The following is a 16,440-nucleotide window of genomic DNA, read 5'->3' as shown; positions in this document are numbered from 1 at the left end:
TCTCCATCATGCCTCTTAAGGGTGTGATTTTTTAGTGGAGCTCTCCATCATGCCTCTTAAGGGTGTGATTTTTTAGTGGAGCTCTCCATCATGCCTCTTAAGGGTGTGATTTTTTAGTGGAGCTCTCCATCATCCCTTTTAAAGGTGTGATTTTTAGTGGAGCTCTCCATCATGCCTCTTAAGGGTGGGATTTTTTAGTGGAGCTCTCCATCATGCCTCTTAAGGGTGTGATTTTTTAGTGGAGCTCTCCATCATGCCTCTTAAGGGTGTGATTTTTTAGTGGAGCTCTCCATCATGCCTCTTAAGGGTGTGATTATGGAGCGTGAAAAGACTCCCTATGGTGTCCTAGGGGAGTCATTAGTAGTCCTGTACTTTTCAAATCTGAAAGCCTGCCTATATACAAACAATGAGCAGGTAATAATCACAAATATTGTCAATAGGTCAATAGCTCCTGGTATTATCTGTGAATTGTGCGTGTTAGATGACATACTTATGTTATGACTTCTGGCTAGGCTAAAACATAATTTTGTTGAGGAAACGGATTTTTGTGACTTCTGAAAAATTGTTCCTAATGAACATTTTAAAGACATTGACGCACGCACTCAGCGACGCAGACACACATACAAACACATACATGCACCCATACAAATGTCTGTGCCGGCCTGCGTGCGTACGTACGTGCGTCGGTGTGTGACTGCGTGCATTCATACATGTATACGCACGTGTGTGTGTATTTGTGTGGAGAGACGGAAATCCCCCACTGCCATTGTCATTGTCAGTATCAGGAACTAGCTAGAGTAAATTGCTTCCTATATAAGCTGGGGTTGTCTAGTATAGGGGTATTCTAACCCTAACAAAGACCGTTTTTTGGAGCTAGTAGTAGTACTAGCTGTAGTAGTAGTACTATACTATATAGTATTAGTACTAGTAGTATTAGCTCTAGTACTATAGTAGTGACTAGTAGTAGTAGTACTAGTAGTAGTAACTAGTACTAGTAGTAGTAGTGCTAGTACTTAGTAGTAGGCCTAGTAGTAGTAGTAGTAGTACTAGTCATTATTGTAACATGTACTTGTAGTAATAGAAGTATTCGTAGGTGTGCATAGAATTGTATGACCCTGAGTGAAGACCTGTGTAAACACAATTTCTTGTGTAGTCGAGTAAACAGTGTGTCGCCATGCTCTCTATCCTTGTACCAAACTGTGGAGCACGTACGAGTCTGACTCTATGTTATAGCCGGCAGAGCTGCCGGCCGAGCAGGCAAAGTCGTACGCAAATAGTAGGTCTCAGGGGAGAGATAGTGAATATAGAAATAAGTTGTCAACTGAAAATGCTAAGAATAGATTGTAACATAATTATTTGATATCTCCTGCTTATTATGAGCTATAATACTTATAGAAATGTAATAGTTATCATATTGTAAAAATCCTCCAAACTTTAAATGTGCTGTTGCTTTTGACTTTTTGCTCACGTGACTACAATGGATAACATGACATCTGCACCCACATAATTATATTACTTTGAAACGAACATAATTGGAAACATGAGAACATCACATTGGTCTCTTCAAGATAGATACGGGAAGTTGATTGCAGGGCTAGACTGGTACCGACCTTCACTCAGCCAATTATCGTTGGCTACACTCAAGTGAGTTACGCTAGCATGTGGAACTGTCCACCGGGTAGCAGTCTAGCTGAGTGAGCTGAGCGTTGTGTAGAAAAACGACTTGAAAATGCTATGTACATGGACTCGTTGCGCCATCTATTGGACGCCATGAGTTGTAAAATAATGTCAGGACATGAAACAGCAAAAATGGTAAATTCGTTTTCTACAGAAAAACGACGCGCGCCGAGCAGCAAACCAACAATTACCACCATTTGTATGAAATCTCTACCTACGTGCTTAGTGAAGAGGGTTGTGGAATCGCCACAACTGCTCAATTGAGCGATTATAGGGCTTTGTCCTATACCCAAAGGGAACTGAGGAAGGTGTTCGAAACAGTGCAGCGAATATAATTCAGTGTGCCGCTACGCGGCGTTGTTCGCGCTTCGCGTGGATCCGGGCTGCCAATCGTCTACTGAGCTTGCAGATAACTTCGTAAAAAAGAGCCGGATTTGTTTAGCACATTATCACATAAACAGTTTAGTAAGTAAAGTAACTAGGCCTAGGGCAAAACTGCCAAAACGGTAAAAGATAGTGCTGCTGGTATTCCCTGTACTGTAGAATTTAAGATTTCAGTTTGCTACCAATTCAGGGTGTGATAAAAAATGTAGTATAATAGTAATTGATGCGGAAAGTTTGCTTTTGTTCTACAGTGAAGGGTCTAAGGAGACACCTTCCGGGATGGACGGTGAGAGCGAGAGGGATGCACGAATCAGCTTGGCCTTTGGTGAGCTTCGACCGCTGTGCGTGAGGGTATCCCAGCATGCAACAGTGGAAAGCTTGGCGGCACTGAAATGTAAACTGCACACCGTGAACTCAGCGCTGAGTGACCTGCAAGAATATGTCCTTTTTCCTCTCAGTTTGATTCTGAAAAAAGGCACCAGGTATATGGATACATAACTCGTATTAATTGCACTGTACAGACTTCCTGTCAAGTTACACATGTAACTGTAAGTTGTTTATTAAAATGTATATATTGAAGTATGGGTATACCATGGGAATTAAAGGGACAGTAGCCTCTAGGATTTTACTGCATACAACTGTACTTACTGTATAACAAATCGTCTATACCCACACATATTTGTTACCAGATACCTATAATTTAATTGTTATAATTAATTGCACATCAACGCTACGAAATTTGAACGGCGCCATGACACTCGCGACTGTGCTGCCACCCCGAAAAATTTGCGTATTTGACAATTTATTTTGCACGTTACAGACCGAGGGCTAATCACAAAAGTGCAATTATATTTATACCTAAATGCTATTTAACCGAACGATATTCATTTTAGGGCAAATTTATCCATATTATAACTGAAACTATATGTCGTTTATAAGATATTACAATCCTTTTGCTTTTAAATGAATAAATAAGAAACACCCTCGGTCTGTAGCCCTTGGCTGGAAAGTGGTTTTGCGCAACTTATCAGATCGTGCGCTTTGAGTGGCGCCATCGTCGTTGTAATCAAACTGTAATCATTAGTTTTAAAACATTAAAAAAAAATATTTCTAATGGTGATTGAACCTGATTAACCATGAAACTTTTTATGTAGTGTAATTATAACCTAAATTAGCTGAAAATAACCCTAGAACCTAGAGTAAACTCTCCCTTTAACTAGTTACATTTACATTACTTCTGCCGAAATACTGTAGATCCCTGCTGTTGTTGATGTTGTTGCTATCCCTGTTATTATAATTGTTATTGTTGTTGTTGTTGTTGTTACAGCCAGGATGATGTGGTGCAGTTGACTGTGGAGTGCATCAGTAAAACGTTAGGCTGCGGGGAGGTCAGCGAATGGTACATGTTCCGTGATGTGTTTGTCCAGCTTTGCCTCATTTTCGGATCCCCCGACGAGAAGGGTGGAACTGGTTAGTGCTCTGTTGGTGCATTTCGCAGTGCTTCCTCTCAAGTAATTGTGCAATACTTTTGTAGAATCCAAGAATCGAAATTAACGCTTTTCCACTTTGTCGAGAGAAGCAGATTTGCTGCCAGAAATGTGAAAGTTATTATGCTACATTATATTGGAAAAATGGAAAATAAATCATTTTTTATTGCGTATTCACTCAGTGTTTTTTCATTACCTTGTCGAACCTTGCTAAAGGCATCTCTTAGTGCAAGAAAGCATGTGAACTCACAGCTATAAATAGTTGTTATTTACTTTGCTATATATTGTACCTGGAAAATCTAACACTTCACTTCTATGGAAAAATGATGTTGGCTGTTAGTTTTCTCTAGAAAAAGTATAAAAATATTTTGTGTACGTTTTTCATTGAAAATTACAGAAGGCAGAGAGAAGAGTGAGGAACTGAAATTGGCCACTATTGCTTGTCTAAAGGTGTTGATCACGAACTCTACTGTAGGGTATGTTTAGATGTGCATAACGACTTTATATAGCTGCCAAATGAAAGTGTCATGATATAAATTCATATATTATTGTGGCCCTATTGTTAAAATTTAGAATTGTGAACCACAATTCATGATTTTTTTTGGTGTTTTAATTTCACTTTTGATTTTTGCATGCTTATTGTCTTTATCCCAAGCTCCTAGACTTTTACAAGATTTATCATGGCTATGTTAAAGCGATCATTGCGAGTTTTTTTCAGCGTTTTTTAGTGTTTATTGTCACTCTCATGATGCCTACCGTTGTTGCTTGAGTAACAGTAATTGTTTGAATTAACAATAAAATGTCTTAGAACCTCATGCAAAGACAAAATCATGCACGATTACAATTTTGCGTTCTCTTGTTGATTTTCGCTGTCATGTCTCGCACTTTCTCGCGGTACCGCGAGACACCAACAAGGGTGCAGTAATGCAAAAATCGCACCGGAGATATTTTTGGTCAGATGTAAACACAGAGGTGCATAGTAGCGTAACACAAACAAGAGTGTAAGTTGTAACCTCATAAATATTAGTCTTCAAAAGTGTTAGGGACTATAACGAAGACGGAGAGAGAAGTGGATCAAATCGATATATCAACACTGGATTGCAGTGGGACAATCTCCGAATTTGTAAAAAAGTACACGACCGACAGCGACTGCTTCCATGGTTGTTTGATTTGTGCTCACCCGCTCACACACTCTCCGCTGCGCCTCGTTGCGTACGGCCAGCGAGAATACTTATCACACACAAATAGATGCCCCTTTGTTTTAATTATGTTCGCTTGTTTGAGACGATATTTGTGATTTTTGAAAGTCCTGACTGGAAAAAATTTATTGCTGGTATGATGTGGTCAAATCAATTTTTCTATGCTATAACTGCATAAAATATTGGTGTTTTGAATGTTGGTGTAATCAGTGATATTTTCGCTGTCAGGTGAGACTATATTCAGCTATATTTAGTTTTTCTGAGCAAAATTCTCGCAATGATCGTTTTAAAATTGGTATCTCCTTTTGCTTGATGAAATCATCTTGTTTTACCCGGTCCCTCTGAGCGCTGTTTCCGCCATATTTCGTCCTCAAAGAGCCCATTTAAATTTAATGTTTTTGTTTCGAATAATTTCTTACCAGAACTCTTCCTTATCATCTATAGTGAGACAGAAACCTGTCCTGCTTCTATTAGTAGTGTCGATCTACTGATCTGGTCGACATCAAACTCCGTGTTTGGTATAGTCCCCTAAGAGGTATCATTGTGAAATTAAAAAATTACTGATAAATACCTAATAAACGACCTTGCGTAAGTCATTGCCTGGTCATTGTTCTGCAGCGGTGTTGCCTAGACCATACAGGTGTGTTGAAATTTGTTCTAACAGAATTCTGGAGAGGCTATACTGCTGCGCATTCTTGCCTGCGCTTGGCCATGCCATCTTCATGCTGCTGAGAGTCTGTGAGAAAGAGAGCAGCCGGCAGCTACAGTTGGAAGCTCTGGAGCTGCTCGCGACGCTCCTCCAGTGCCAATGTCAAGGTGATGCTGATGAGCATAGACAGGGGTAGAAATAAGGAGTAAAAAAGAGATGGTCCTGTGGTAGTTTGAAATTTAGGTGGTCCTGCTAAATTTTAGATGGTCTTCCTAAATTAGGATTTGTAGTAGTTGTAATCAAAAACTAAAACATCAATTTCATTCAATTTATTCAATTTCATTCAAATCATTTTAAAACATCAAAAACATCAAAAACTAGAGCATTTCAGTCACTGTTAACCTGTTAGTCACCAGCTGTGTTTATAACCCCATGGTCATGTGTTGGCGAATTCAAGGTTAAACTTGCTGCCACAAGCAATATAGCATTTTGTACAGTACAACCAACATCTGTGTCCTGTGTTTCACGTTGCAAATTAGTGAAATTACCATTATTTCTAAATAAGCTGTTGTATTCCTACTCTTCTTGTTCTGCTAGTGTGTGGGTGTTTCTGGTGCAATGCACATCCAATAACATAACTGACTAAATTATTGCACAAATTAATGTTATAAGCAAAGGAGAAACAGAAACTGCTGCTGCTTGTTGCCAGCTTGCATTCAAAGAATTGCATTTACAGAGGGTAGCAGTTCAATGCACCAGCAGATGGGAGACTGTTTTGCATCATTTCTACCTGGAATCTCTATTACACTGACAAACCTTGCAACAGGTGACATTTGTCAAGGTCACAAGGTCACTATGGTGAGTCATATTTAGAAGCTTACTGACCACTCTAGAGAGAGATCAGTGTGAAGAAACAGTGTAAAAAAAAGCTAACATTAACAGTAGGTGTGCAGTAATCTCAAATGTAATTTATTGACCTTTATAAAGTACTGATGACTCAAGATATGGCATTGTGATTCCTTTGAAGTTGTCAGTTTCAACATGGCAGAAGTTGGTAACCATGGTGATGGGAGACAAGCAGTTGACCTTGGCAGCTGTGAAGGACATCGGTGATGAGTGCACTGCTCCCTTAGGTGAGATGCCTACTGTCACAGTATGTGTTAATTCTGCCCCTCGTGTGAGATGAGACAGGTGCTGTGATGCTGAGACAGCATGATACAAAGCTGCAGGCGCCAGCTGTGTTGATATAGCAAGCTTATACAGTCGCCCGGACCTTTGCAAACATCTGAATGACCGAGTAAGGTCTAGGTCTAGGCAAATCGTATCGGGTATAGAGATCAGGTGCCTTTGCACCAGTCGCTGTATGCAGTGTAAAGTTTGTTGTGCCTTGTAAAATGTCAATGGTTTCTGAACCCAAGTGAATTTGCTTGCAATTTTTTATGATTCGTGTGAATGACCTCTGTTTTGACTAACGACACTGTTATCAGTAGTACCCTTTGTTGACCAACAGTGTTTTAATGATAGTCGTTACGAAACAAATAATGCAATCTCACGCAAGGTGTTGTCTTAGACCAAAAAAACACATGGTTGAGTTCAAACCATGAGTCATTGTGCAATGCAAACATCGTAGTTATTTTGTTTGCATTACCTATCTGTATTTCATAGATCACCTAAAAGTGCTTAGAGACAAGGCATGGACTGTAGCAGCTGCCGAGAAGCTTCAGGTACTCGTTCAGAGACTGGCTGGTCTGGTATCCCACAGCAGCTGGAAGGTGCGGCTAGCCCTTGGCGCATGGGCTGATGCACTGTTGACTCACTGCACCGGGTAAGATGCTACGTGACTAGAAATCGAGGCCTGGACATTATCATATAGTGTGGCTTTAGTGTGTTTACCCCTGATAACCGCACGAACAGTATGATGCAGGTCAGTTCTTTAAAGATCAATAAACCTGTTGATGTGATATCCTACTTCCCGTTAAACAAGCCACGCTATCTGGCAGAGGTGCGTCACTACTCGATAACGCAGCTCTGATCTTGCTTGTTTGATCTTTGTGGGTAATTGTATGTTTGTTATAGGCAGAGATACTACCTAGGCCATATTAGAAATTCCATGATAACATATATGAGTTACCATAATCTCGATGGTCAATAATTGGAGCAAGGTTCTCACATGTAATTCCGACACTTGTCAAACAGTAATTTTGCGTGACGATGGTTTTTCTGAAACCAATTACCACCATTATACGAGATCGGACTGTATTTTCTTACATCCATCAAAAGATTCAGCTATGGTGTGTATGTCGCACTAGATTAATGTTTAAAACAATCATTTTAAATTTATCTTGGGGTGCACCATCACTACGATTTAACAGGTAAATCTACACGACACACCTACACCTACACGTGCACCTACATGAGTTAACAGGTACCATATTCTTACACCCATCCTTGTTCGGTTTCAGCTCATTGAGCAGTAGCGTGCCGTTTATCGTCGAGACACTGGTGGCGCTGAGCGGCGACGACTACGATCAGGTGGCGCGCTCTGGACGAGAATCGCTGGCTCGCTTCAGCGAGCGGTGCAGTGGGGACGACGCGAAACCCCTCGTGAATATCCTCCAGGAGAATTTCTACTCCCTGTGTAGCAGCCTGCCGAGGATGATGCGCGTGTCAGGTAGGTGTTACCTGTAGCGGCCTGCCGAGGGTGATGCACATATCAGATAGGTGTTACCTGTAGTGGCCCAATCACAGGGCATGCACCTATTGGGATGAGAATAAGGGATAGTTGTGTGCTTCATCCCAGCATTTACTGTGATGAGCTTGTGCTGCTCTGTTGTGCAGGAGACGACGTGAGGCTGTCAACGTTGCGGGTGCTGACAGGCTACATCAGGTTGCTGCGATCTCAGATTGTGCATCTCCTCGCCTCCCTTCCTCACCTGCACAGACTGTCCATCGCTTTGCTGCAGACGCTGGAGCTGGACTGCAGTGGAGCGACGATCACGGAGCAGACTCCAGGCACAGGTAAGCATTAATTAACACACCTGAGGCAGGTGAGCATTGCTTGTATGAGCACGTAACTGCTGGTCGAACACATAAAACATTGAGTAGTGTGTGGGTGGTTGGAGAAGTTAGAGAGAGGCGTTCATGGTATACTTATACTAGCTGAGGTAGTTGAGCATTGCTTGTATGGGCACCTAACTACTGGTCGAATACGTAAAACACATGAGTAGTGTGTGAGTGGTTGGAGAAGTTAGAGAGAGGCGTTCTTGGTATACTTATCGTTGTACCTGCACGTTAGGAATTGCAAAAATATAAATCGTTTGTGATGTTTTGAATGACGTGGACTCTATCGTTGTTTGCAGGCTCGGGGAATGTTATCAAAGAGAAAGAAGTACAAACACAGACAAAGGCTCGGAAAACGTTCAGCAGCTTTTCAAATGAGAAAATATATATGGAGATCATGTTGGCCTGTCGCCTGCTTGGACATTATGGTATAAAATATTTCTGCAACATCATACAAATTTGAAATGTTGTTCTAAGTACGTATTATAGTACAGTCATTAGTACTACTACTACTAGTACTACTAGTCAAGCAGATTGACAATGAAATAGGGAATTAAATACGTCCCAGGACATGTAATTCTCCCATCATGGCATCCTCTACAGCACACTCCCCTGTCTTTGCTATTCCCTGTCCACAGCTGTAACTGGCACCCAGAGTATGTTCCCCTCTATCTGCTTGGGTGGTTGTAGCTTTCAATTGGTCAGCAACTAAAACTGGGAGCCAATGTATGCGATACTCGTCGCGACTCGTGAGTAGGAAGGATACGGCTTGTCTCACTAGTGCTTGCTGTTCAGGTGACGTGGACATCCTCGTGGATCACTTCATGGACTTGTTCCGCGACTCGGCCATACACAGGAAGCAGGTGATCCTCATACTCAGCAACGTGATGCTTGGAGTCAGCGGCCGTGGTCTGGAGGCCGAACAACGTCAGTCTGCGACACAGGAGTTGAGTCAGCAGGCATTGGTCGGTGAGCTCGAGGTTGAGAAGTGCTCAGTGGGCTCCGAAGATAGGAGCAGGCTATGTGCACTTATCCGGTAAGCACGAGTAATTATAAGATGCATTTAAGGAGATTCCTCTCTCAGACTCCCTTTCTCCCTCCCTCTCTTCCTCCCTTAATTCCTCTCTCCCTCTCTCCTTATAAACTGCATATCTCAAAGTGAGTCGCATGTTCAGCACAGTTGACTTGTTGAGGAAATCTCATAATTACTCACGTTCCTCTAAAGTCCAATGATTTCTTTTAGTCTGGAAACCTTACAGTAAAGTGTGTGCAGGTTGCCTTACTAGTCGTGTTTATTTAGCCAGTGAGACGACAAAGCCGACTTGAAGCTTTGGAGGTTATATCATTGATTTGTTGATGCCTTGCAGGTCATTGGTGGAAGAGTTTGTGCAGAACGAACACTGGCACTTGCCTACGAGTATCTACACCCGCCGTGTGTGTGATGAACAGCATGCGTCGGATCGGCTGATGCTGCTGAAAAATCATCCACTGGTAGCAGGAGATGATACGAGCTTGAAAGATGTCAACAGCAACATTCTATTCGTCTGCCTTTTATTAGAGGCCTTGCAGGCTTTCTCTCAGGTTTGTCTAAACGCGTGTATATAGCTTTTGTAAGATTTCTCTCAGGTGTTTCTGACACATTTATAGCTCTTGTAGGCTTTCTGTTTAATATGTTTGTAAGACATACATGTGTATAGTTTTTTAAGATTTCTCTGATGTTTATCTAACACATATATAGCTTTTGAAGGCTTTCATTCATTTAGTATGACGCATGGCTTTTGTAAGTTTTCTTACAAGTTCTAAGATTAGTTTAATAGAGAGCACTTGCAATTAATTGCTTGTGGTTATACCACAGGTCCTTGAAGAAGATTTTAGAGTTCTTCTGATGACATGCCTGTATCCAGTGATGGAGAAGGTGGGAGATGACACAGCATTGGTGTCCCAGACTGCTTACCTCACCCTGGTTGAGGTGGCATCCAACTGTGGCTATAGGTGAGACATACACGCTGTTCTGTAACAGATATATGCGCAGAGGCTATCTACACTGACATCAATTGAGGAGTTGTGTGAGTATAGTGTAAGAGTCAAGTTTACTGCATTCATTGCATTAATGCAGATTTGTGATGGCTTTGAAAATTATAAATTTTTCGTTTTTTTAAATGTTTGTTTAATGCTTCTAATGACGGTAAATTGTGTTCAAAGAGTTTTAGCATGTTTTGGAGAGCTCTAATGATACAGAACTAAATTATCCACAGTTTGATCAAGTTATAAATTTATGTGACTACAGGTGGCACTGGAATCCCCAATTGTGGAAATATTAGTAGAAGAATACGTTTAGGGATTGTGCACTTAAAAAAGTAAACGTTTTTCTTTAGCTCGGTAGGTTCACTGATCCACAGCAACACTGACTATTTAGTGAACAGCATCTCGCTGCGGTTGCGCCACCTGTGGTTGAACCCGAGGGCGCCACTTGTACTGCAAGTGATGCTGCAGTATGGTGATGCTTCTATTTTGCCTCTAGTTGAACATACAGTTAAGGAGGTATGTCTGTCTTGTGTCATCTAATGATGTTCCTAAATTTCTCTCAGTCAATGCTAATTAACGATTCAATTTTTATATAGGCTCGATACTTTCAGAATCTCTATTCTGAACTTTACTCTATATTTCTCTTATTATCTTCTGTTTCTTTGTGCTATCTAGTAGCTTTTGTTTAGTGTAAGGACAATCATACACTATAGCATGAGTTGAACTAAAAATCTGCTTAGTGTTATATACAGATAAATTGAAATGCTTTGTAGTATATATATATATATATATATATATATATATATATATATATATATATATATATATGTGTGTGTTTATGTGGTGAAAATATTCTTAAGAGCTTAGTGTTATATTTACAGATCTTTTCGAACCTGGATGTCTATCATAGCTACAAGGGGCTGCCCTTTCTGAAGGTTTTAATAGCTTTGGTCACTGCAATATTGAGATGGTACCCACCACCAACTGGCAGTGTGAGTACAAGCAGGAGGGTGACGCAAACTAGCTGCTACTGCTGCTTACTAATTACTACTACTGCTAGTGCTGCTGCTTGCTTCTTCTAACACTACTGCAACTGCTGCTGATGCAACTGCTACTGTTCTTAATGCTACCGGTACTGCGATTGCTACTGCTATTGGTGCTACTTTTGCTGTTAGTGATGGTTACAGTACTGCTGCAAATGGCTGTAATCGCCACTGCTGCTTATCCTACTAGCAATAATTCTGACTTGAAAGTCACAACCACCTAGAATAATCTTTTATCATTTATTTTGATTAATTGTTGGTTAACAAGAGAAACAATTGAAACTCACACGTTTGCTTGCCTACCCCCATTAAACCTATTTGTTCTACTATGCAGGATGCTCATTAATGTCTGGCTGTGACTGATATCTTCACAATTTAAGCTGACCTGGTGTGTCTGTAACTGTTTTTATTGAAATCATTATAGCACGATGGTGATGCTAAAAACGATGCGCGAGGGAGCGACGGCGCGGGATGTGAATCGCTGCGGTCCTACCTGCTAGAATATCAACGCCTTAAGAAGGAGGCAGAGGATTTGCAGAGTGAGGATCACTTACCAGAGGACATCGAATGGGAAACAGAAATGGGAGCAGATGCAGAGAATGCTGCGGGACAAGATGAACAATCTGAGGAAGCGGAGGAGGGGAAGCCACCCCCACCTTTACATGTCAAGCTAGTAGTTGAGGTATGCGCATTGTTGTGGATATTGTTAGTATTGGTAGTTGAGATATGAATATTACAGCTGAGCTTTTTAGTATTGGTAATGCACAGGTGCACTGCATACATAATGAAAGTTACGTGTGTATGCAGTAATAGTGTCCGTGGGAATATGCTGAGCATTTTGTGAGACACCACTTGCGTCTGTATCATAAGTCCTGTCAGTAGATATGGTCGAAAAACGGTTCAGCCACACTAACAATGAACTCCCAGTTGATGCAAATCAGCTGCTACTGCTGCTGTAACTACTACTACTGCTGTTGTAATTACTATTACTGCTATTGTAATTACTACTATTGCTAGTGCTACTGCTTTGCTTCTTCTAAATTTGGAATGCTACTGCAACTGCTACTGTTCTTAATGCTACCGGTACTGCGATTGCTACTGCTATTAATGTTACTTTTGCTGTTGATTATGGTTACAGTACTGCTGAGGTTGCAGCAAAGTTAGTATTAGGTTCAACGGCAGCATGTTGATGTGTTTCAGGTGATGGAGCGGTGTGTACACCTTCTGGGTGCTCCTGACATGAGCCAGAAGCTACTCGTGATGGACATCGTGCAAAACGCTGCTCTCGCTCTCAAGGACCGTGAAGGTGAGGCATATAGTAACATGGCTGATAGCGCAGTGAGCGAGTGAAACCCTGTAGAGTTGAGCAGTAGTAACGGAAGACACCCTTGTTGAGCTGGGTGAACCCCTGAGAGGTTCTTAGCAGGAATTTATACACGTCTTGTATCCTGCCAGATGACGACAATGATGGTGACGCTGACAACAATGGTGGTGATAATAATGGTTATAAAAATGATGTCGGAAATTGTCCGTGACGACGACGACGATGGTGATGACGATGATGGTGGTGGTGGTGGTGACGGTGATGATGATGATGACGACGATGGTGATAGTGGGGATAGAGACGACAGCAAAGGTGATGGCAATTAATGAGGAAACAGGCAATCGCACTGACGTTAGTGATGGCAGCAACAGCAGCGATTACATTTACTGCAGACTTTAGTGACTCTTGGTTTTGCAGACGATCTACTGCCAATGATACACAAGGTTTGGAGCCCACTGGTGCTGCGTTTTTCCGACAAGGAGCTGCCTGTACTCAGACAGGCTTTCATGACGCTGTGCTGCATAGCTGACTGCTGCGGTGACTTCCTGCGGCAGCGCACCGTGGCAGAGGTGTGGAAGCGTCTCGCAGATTTCCTGCTGCAGCAGAGCAAACTTAGGTGGGTCATCGAAGATCTCACAGCATACCATGCATGGGTGAAACACGTGATACTGCGTTACAGCTGCCTCGCATTTGGTCAGCTGTAGTGGTGAATAATACACTGGCTCCAATGTTCCGGTTTTAGAACTGCACTACTTTAAACCTCCGGCATTCTTAAATGTTATGGTTTAGCTGTCCTCGTTGTTGTTCACTGACTGGCTGTGTGTTTGTCTGGTATTAAAGTAGTAACGTTCGTGGACTAACACTGCAATGCATCAATACTTGATTCAAACAATGCAATTTCTGTGCTCAATGAAAGTTATCTCTGTTTTTATATAATTGAATTATGTCTGTTGAAATAGAAACTATTCTGAATTGAGTGTGGGCATATGCTTTTGAGTTTATATTGAGTTTTGCCGCAGAGACGGCTCCTCTGCTTTGTCTTGCTCCTGTTGAGTTCCTGTCGGTGTGCACAGCTGCTGCTGCCGGCCAGACTATGAGTACACACTAGTCTTCAAGCTCCAGGTGGCACTACTGCAGAGAGTTGGGCGGTTGTGTGTGCAGCTGCAGGTTAACGAGAAGGAATGTGATGACATTGTGAAAGCCTGCATACCCTACCTACACAGTGGCCAACCGATAGCTCTCCAACAGGTGAATTCATTCGTATGTTATGCGTACGTGCGTGCATGCACGTGTGTTATTAATATTTTAACCTTTGTTTCCTTCAAGCACTAAATTAAAAAGAGATATATATACTCCTTTATTATAATATTTGCTTTGGTATTGGGATTGGGGGGAGGGGGCCTTGCATTACCACCTGATGACGTTATTCACTGGAGAGGAATGATGAATAACGTAAGTAAGTGAATACAGGTAGGTCCCTTTTTCCCCTTAATGGTTCATTTTACGACTTTTCACATTAAAGACCTTTTCAAAATTACCTAAAAAAATTGAAAATAACAAAAAAATTTCAACTCAATAACACATCGCAGCAATGCCTGTGAGTCCAAACATGCAATATGCACTTTTTTGTTTTTCGTGGTGCATTGTGGGTGGAATAATTGCAATAATTGCATTATAATTTGGTCTTATTTTACAACATTTCATTTCATGACCCTGTTTTACTGGAACCTAACCCTGCCGTAAAAGGGGACATACTGTAGACGCTGTATATTTCACGATGGTTTAATTTTCGCGAATTTCGCGAATGCATCCCCGACCACAAAAATTACAATACGCGAATAATTCATACTATACCGAATTATACCGAATATTTAATTCACGGACCGCGAAAATAACCTCTCGCGAAATTGTCTGTCAAATCTGAATTCGCGAAACTATCTGTATGCGAAAAATATGGCGTATACACTACCTGTACATTACTGTGTACATATAGTGCAGTGATATGCAAATTTATTTCTACTTAGTGCATCACGTGATAAATCGTTGAAATTCTATTGGATAACGTCGCAGGCACTATGAAGCAATAGTGCCCGCCTGAGCGGGCACTATTGCTTGCGCGACGCATTGTTATTATAACGCATTGTGTTCACATCATGAATCTCCTGCGTCTGGGCGCCACGCAAGAGTTTCGAATTAATGGCGATTGTGTTTGTGTCGAGCGTTTTGTTACATCGAATGCACCGGCAAATTAGGGAGTATAAAGAAGGTATATAAGCATGAAAAGTAGATTGCATAGTCATGTGATGCATTAATATATAATTAATGTTGTTGCAGGCGGCGATGGTGGCGCTTCAGCATTTGATTGGAATTGAGCCAGATGTAGTCTGGCTGCACTTGATTGCTACGTACAGTCCGGTCAAGGAATTGGCGTCTCCTCACCCCTGTTTCCCACCGATAAAAGTAAGAAACGTTCTGTTAGCAGAATAACATGATGTTGTTGTTGGTGTGTACTTCAATGGTATTCAAGCGTTTTGAATTAATTATTAAATCTCGCATGTGCCCCGAAGAACGCTCATCGCAAAGGCACATCTGATTGAGTTGATGTCACGGTATCTAACGAATAAAAACGGGAAAGACCTGCAGAGCGTAAATGTTCACAGCACATATATATAATATTTGCTGCACCTTTATTGAGCGTTTGTTTTAAAACACTGAACGTACATTTGTGAGAGGTGAACAGAACACAAAAGTATTTGGTGTGTTCATATCGATTAAAAATCTATTTTTAAAAGCATTCTGGAACTAAAAACGAATGCAAACACCCACAGTGGATTTAGCTTTAATTGAGGATTAACAACCTGTGCTATTATAGGTAAAGTGCAGCCTAATTTTATCTTATTACCACACTGTCTGTGTGCCTCCAGGTGTACGATGGAAACACGGACGTAGGTCCGTACACCGCCAACGTAATGACACTGATGAAGTTGCTGGACACGTCGTGACACAGGTACAGCAACCATCACCACACTACTGCAGACACAGTACACGTGGCACATGTACACACACACAGACACTATCACCACACTACTGCAGGCACAGTACTTGTTGTGACATGTACAGGTACACGCACAGCCACCATCACCACACTACTGCAGACACAGTACACACAACACATGTACACACACAGCCACAATCACCGCACTAATGCAGACACAGCACATGACACATGTACACACACAGCCACCATCACCACACCAATGCAGACACAGTACACATTATTGTGGTAGTTACTGACAATACAATTAGGTAATATCCTGCTTGCTTGTTGGAATGCGGTGTGTGCGTTTAATAATTGCCGTGCGTGTGTGGGCATTTCATTCTTGCGATGCGGTGTGCAGGGATTTTTTTATTCTTGCAGTGGGATGTTGGAATTTCATTCTTGCCGTGCGTGTGTGTGCATTTCAATCCACGGTTCTTCTCAGTGTAATCACGTCCATAGCTCCACTCTTATGGGAGGGGATGTGTCAAAATTCAAACGTTCAATTGATCGATTGATTGTTCAATTGAACAGTCGTTTAATCATTCAAACGTT

At 41.6% G+C, this 16,440-nt stretch overlaps 1 protein-coding gene across 1 annotated transcript in view; it reads left to right on the top strand.

Moving 5' to 3' along the window:
- Positions 1 to 2,304: 2,304 nt before the first annotated feature.
- LOC106815696 (TELO2-interacting protein 1 homolog) overlaps positions 2,305 to 16,440 on the top strand; it is an 18,089-nt gene continuing 3,953 nt past the window's right edge. The window contains exons 1-21 of the mRNA XM_014820229.1: positions 2,305 to 2,543; positions 3,389 to 3,531; positions 3,946 to 4,024; positions 5,412 to 5,563; positions 6,133 to 6,254; positions 6,424 to 6,529; positions 7,062 to 7,221; positions 7,859 to 8,067; positions 8,235 to 8,414; positions 8,756 to 8,884; positions 9,252 to 9,492; positions 9,824 to 10,037; positions 10,312 to 10,448; positions 10,832 to 10,997; positions 11,363 to 11,473; positions 11,949 to 12,206; positions 12,725 to 12,830; positions 13,266 to 13,464; positions 13,922 to 14,096; positions 15,183 to 15,308; positions 15,773 to 15,855. Coding sequence (XP_014675715.1) covers positions 2,341 to 2,543; positions 3,389 to 3,531; positions 3,946 to 4,024; positions 5,412 to 5,563; positions 6,133 to 6,254; positions 6,424 to 6,529; positions 7,062 to 7,221; positions 7,859 to 8,067; positions 8,235 to 8,414; positions 8,756 to 8,884; positions 9,252 to 9,492; positions 9,824 to 10,037; positions 10,312 to 10,448; positions 10,832 to 10,997; positions 11,363 to 11,473; positions 11,949 to 12,206; positions 12,725 to 12,830; positions 13,266 to 13,464; positions 13,922 to 14,096; positions 15,183 to 15,308; positions 15,773 to 15,850 — 3,294 coding nt within the window. The 5' untranslated portion in view covers positions 2,305 to 2,340 and the 3' untranslated portion in view covers positions 15,851 to 15,855. The remainder of the gene's footprint in view (positions 2,544 to 3,388; positions 3,532 to 3,945; positions 4,025 to 5,411; positions 5,564 to 6,132; positions 6,255 to 6,423; positions 6,530 to 7,061; positions 7,222 to 7,858; positions 8,068 to 8,234; positions 8,415 to 8,755; positions 8,885 to 9,251; positions 9,493 to 9,823; positions 10,038 to 10,311; positions 10,449 to 10,831; positions 10,998 to 11,362; positions 11,474 to 11,948; positions 12,207 to 12,724; positions 12,831 to 13,265; positions 13,465 to 13,921; positions 14,097 to 15,182; positions 15,309 to 15,772; positions 15,856 to 16,440) is intronic.

This window comes from Priapulus caudatus, unplaced genomic scaffold, assembly GCF_000485595.1.
Source record: "Priapulus caudatus unplaced genomic scaffold, Priapulus_caudatus-5.0.1 Scaffold1, whole genome shotgun sequence".
Classification (NCBI taxonomy): domain Eukaryota; kingdom Metazoa; phylum Priapulida; class Priapulimorpha; order Priapulimorphida; family Priapulidae; genus Priapulus; species Priapulus caudatus.
Note: the sequence above shows the minus strand (reverse complement) of the source record. Positions and strands in the feature narration are given on the sequence as shown.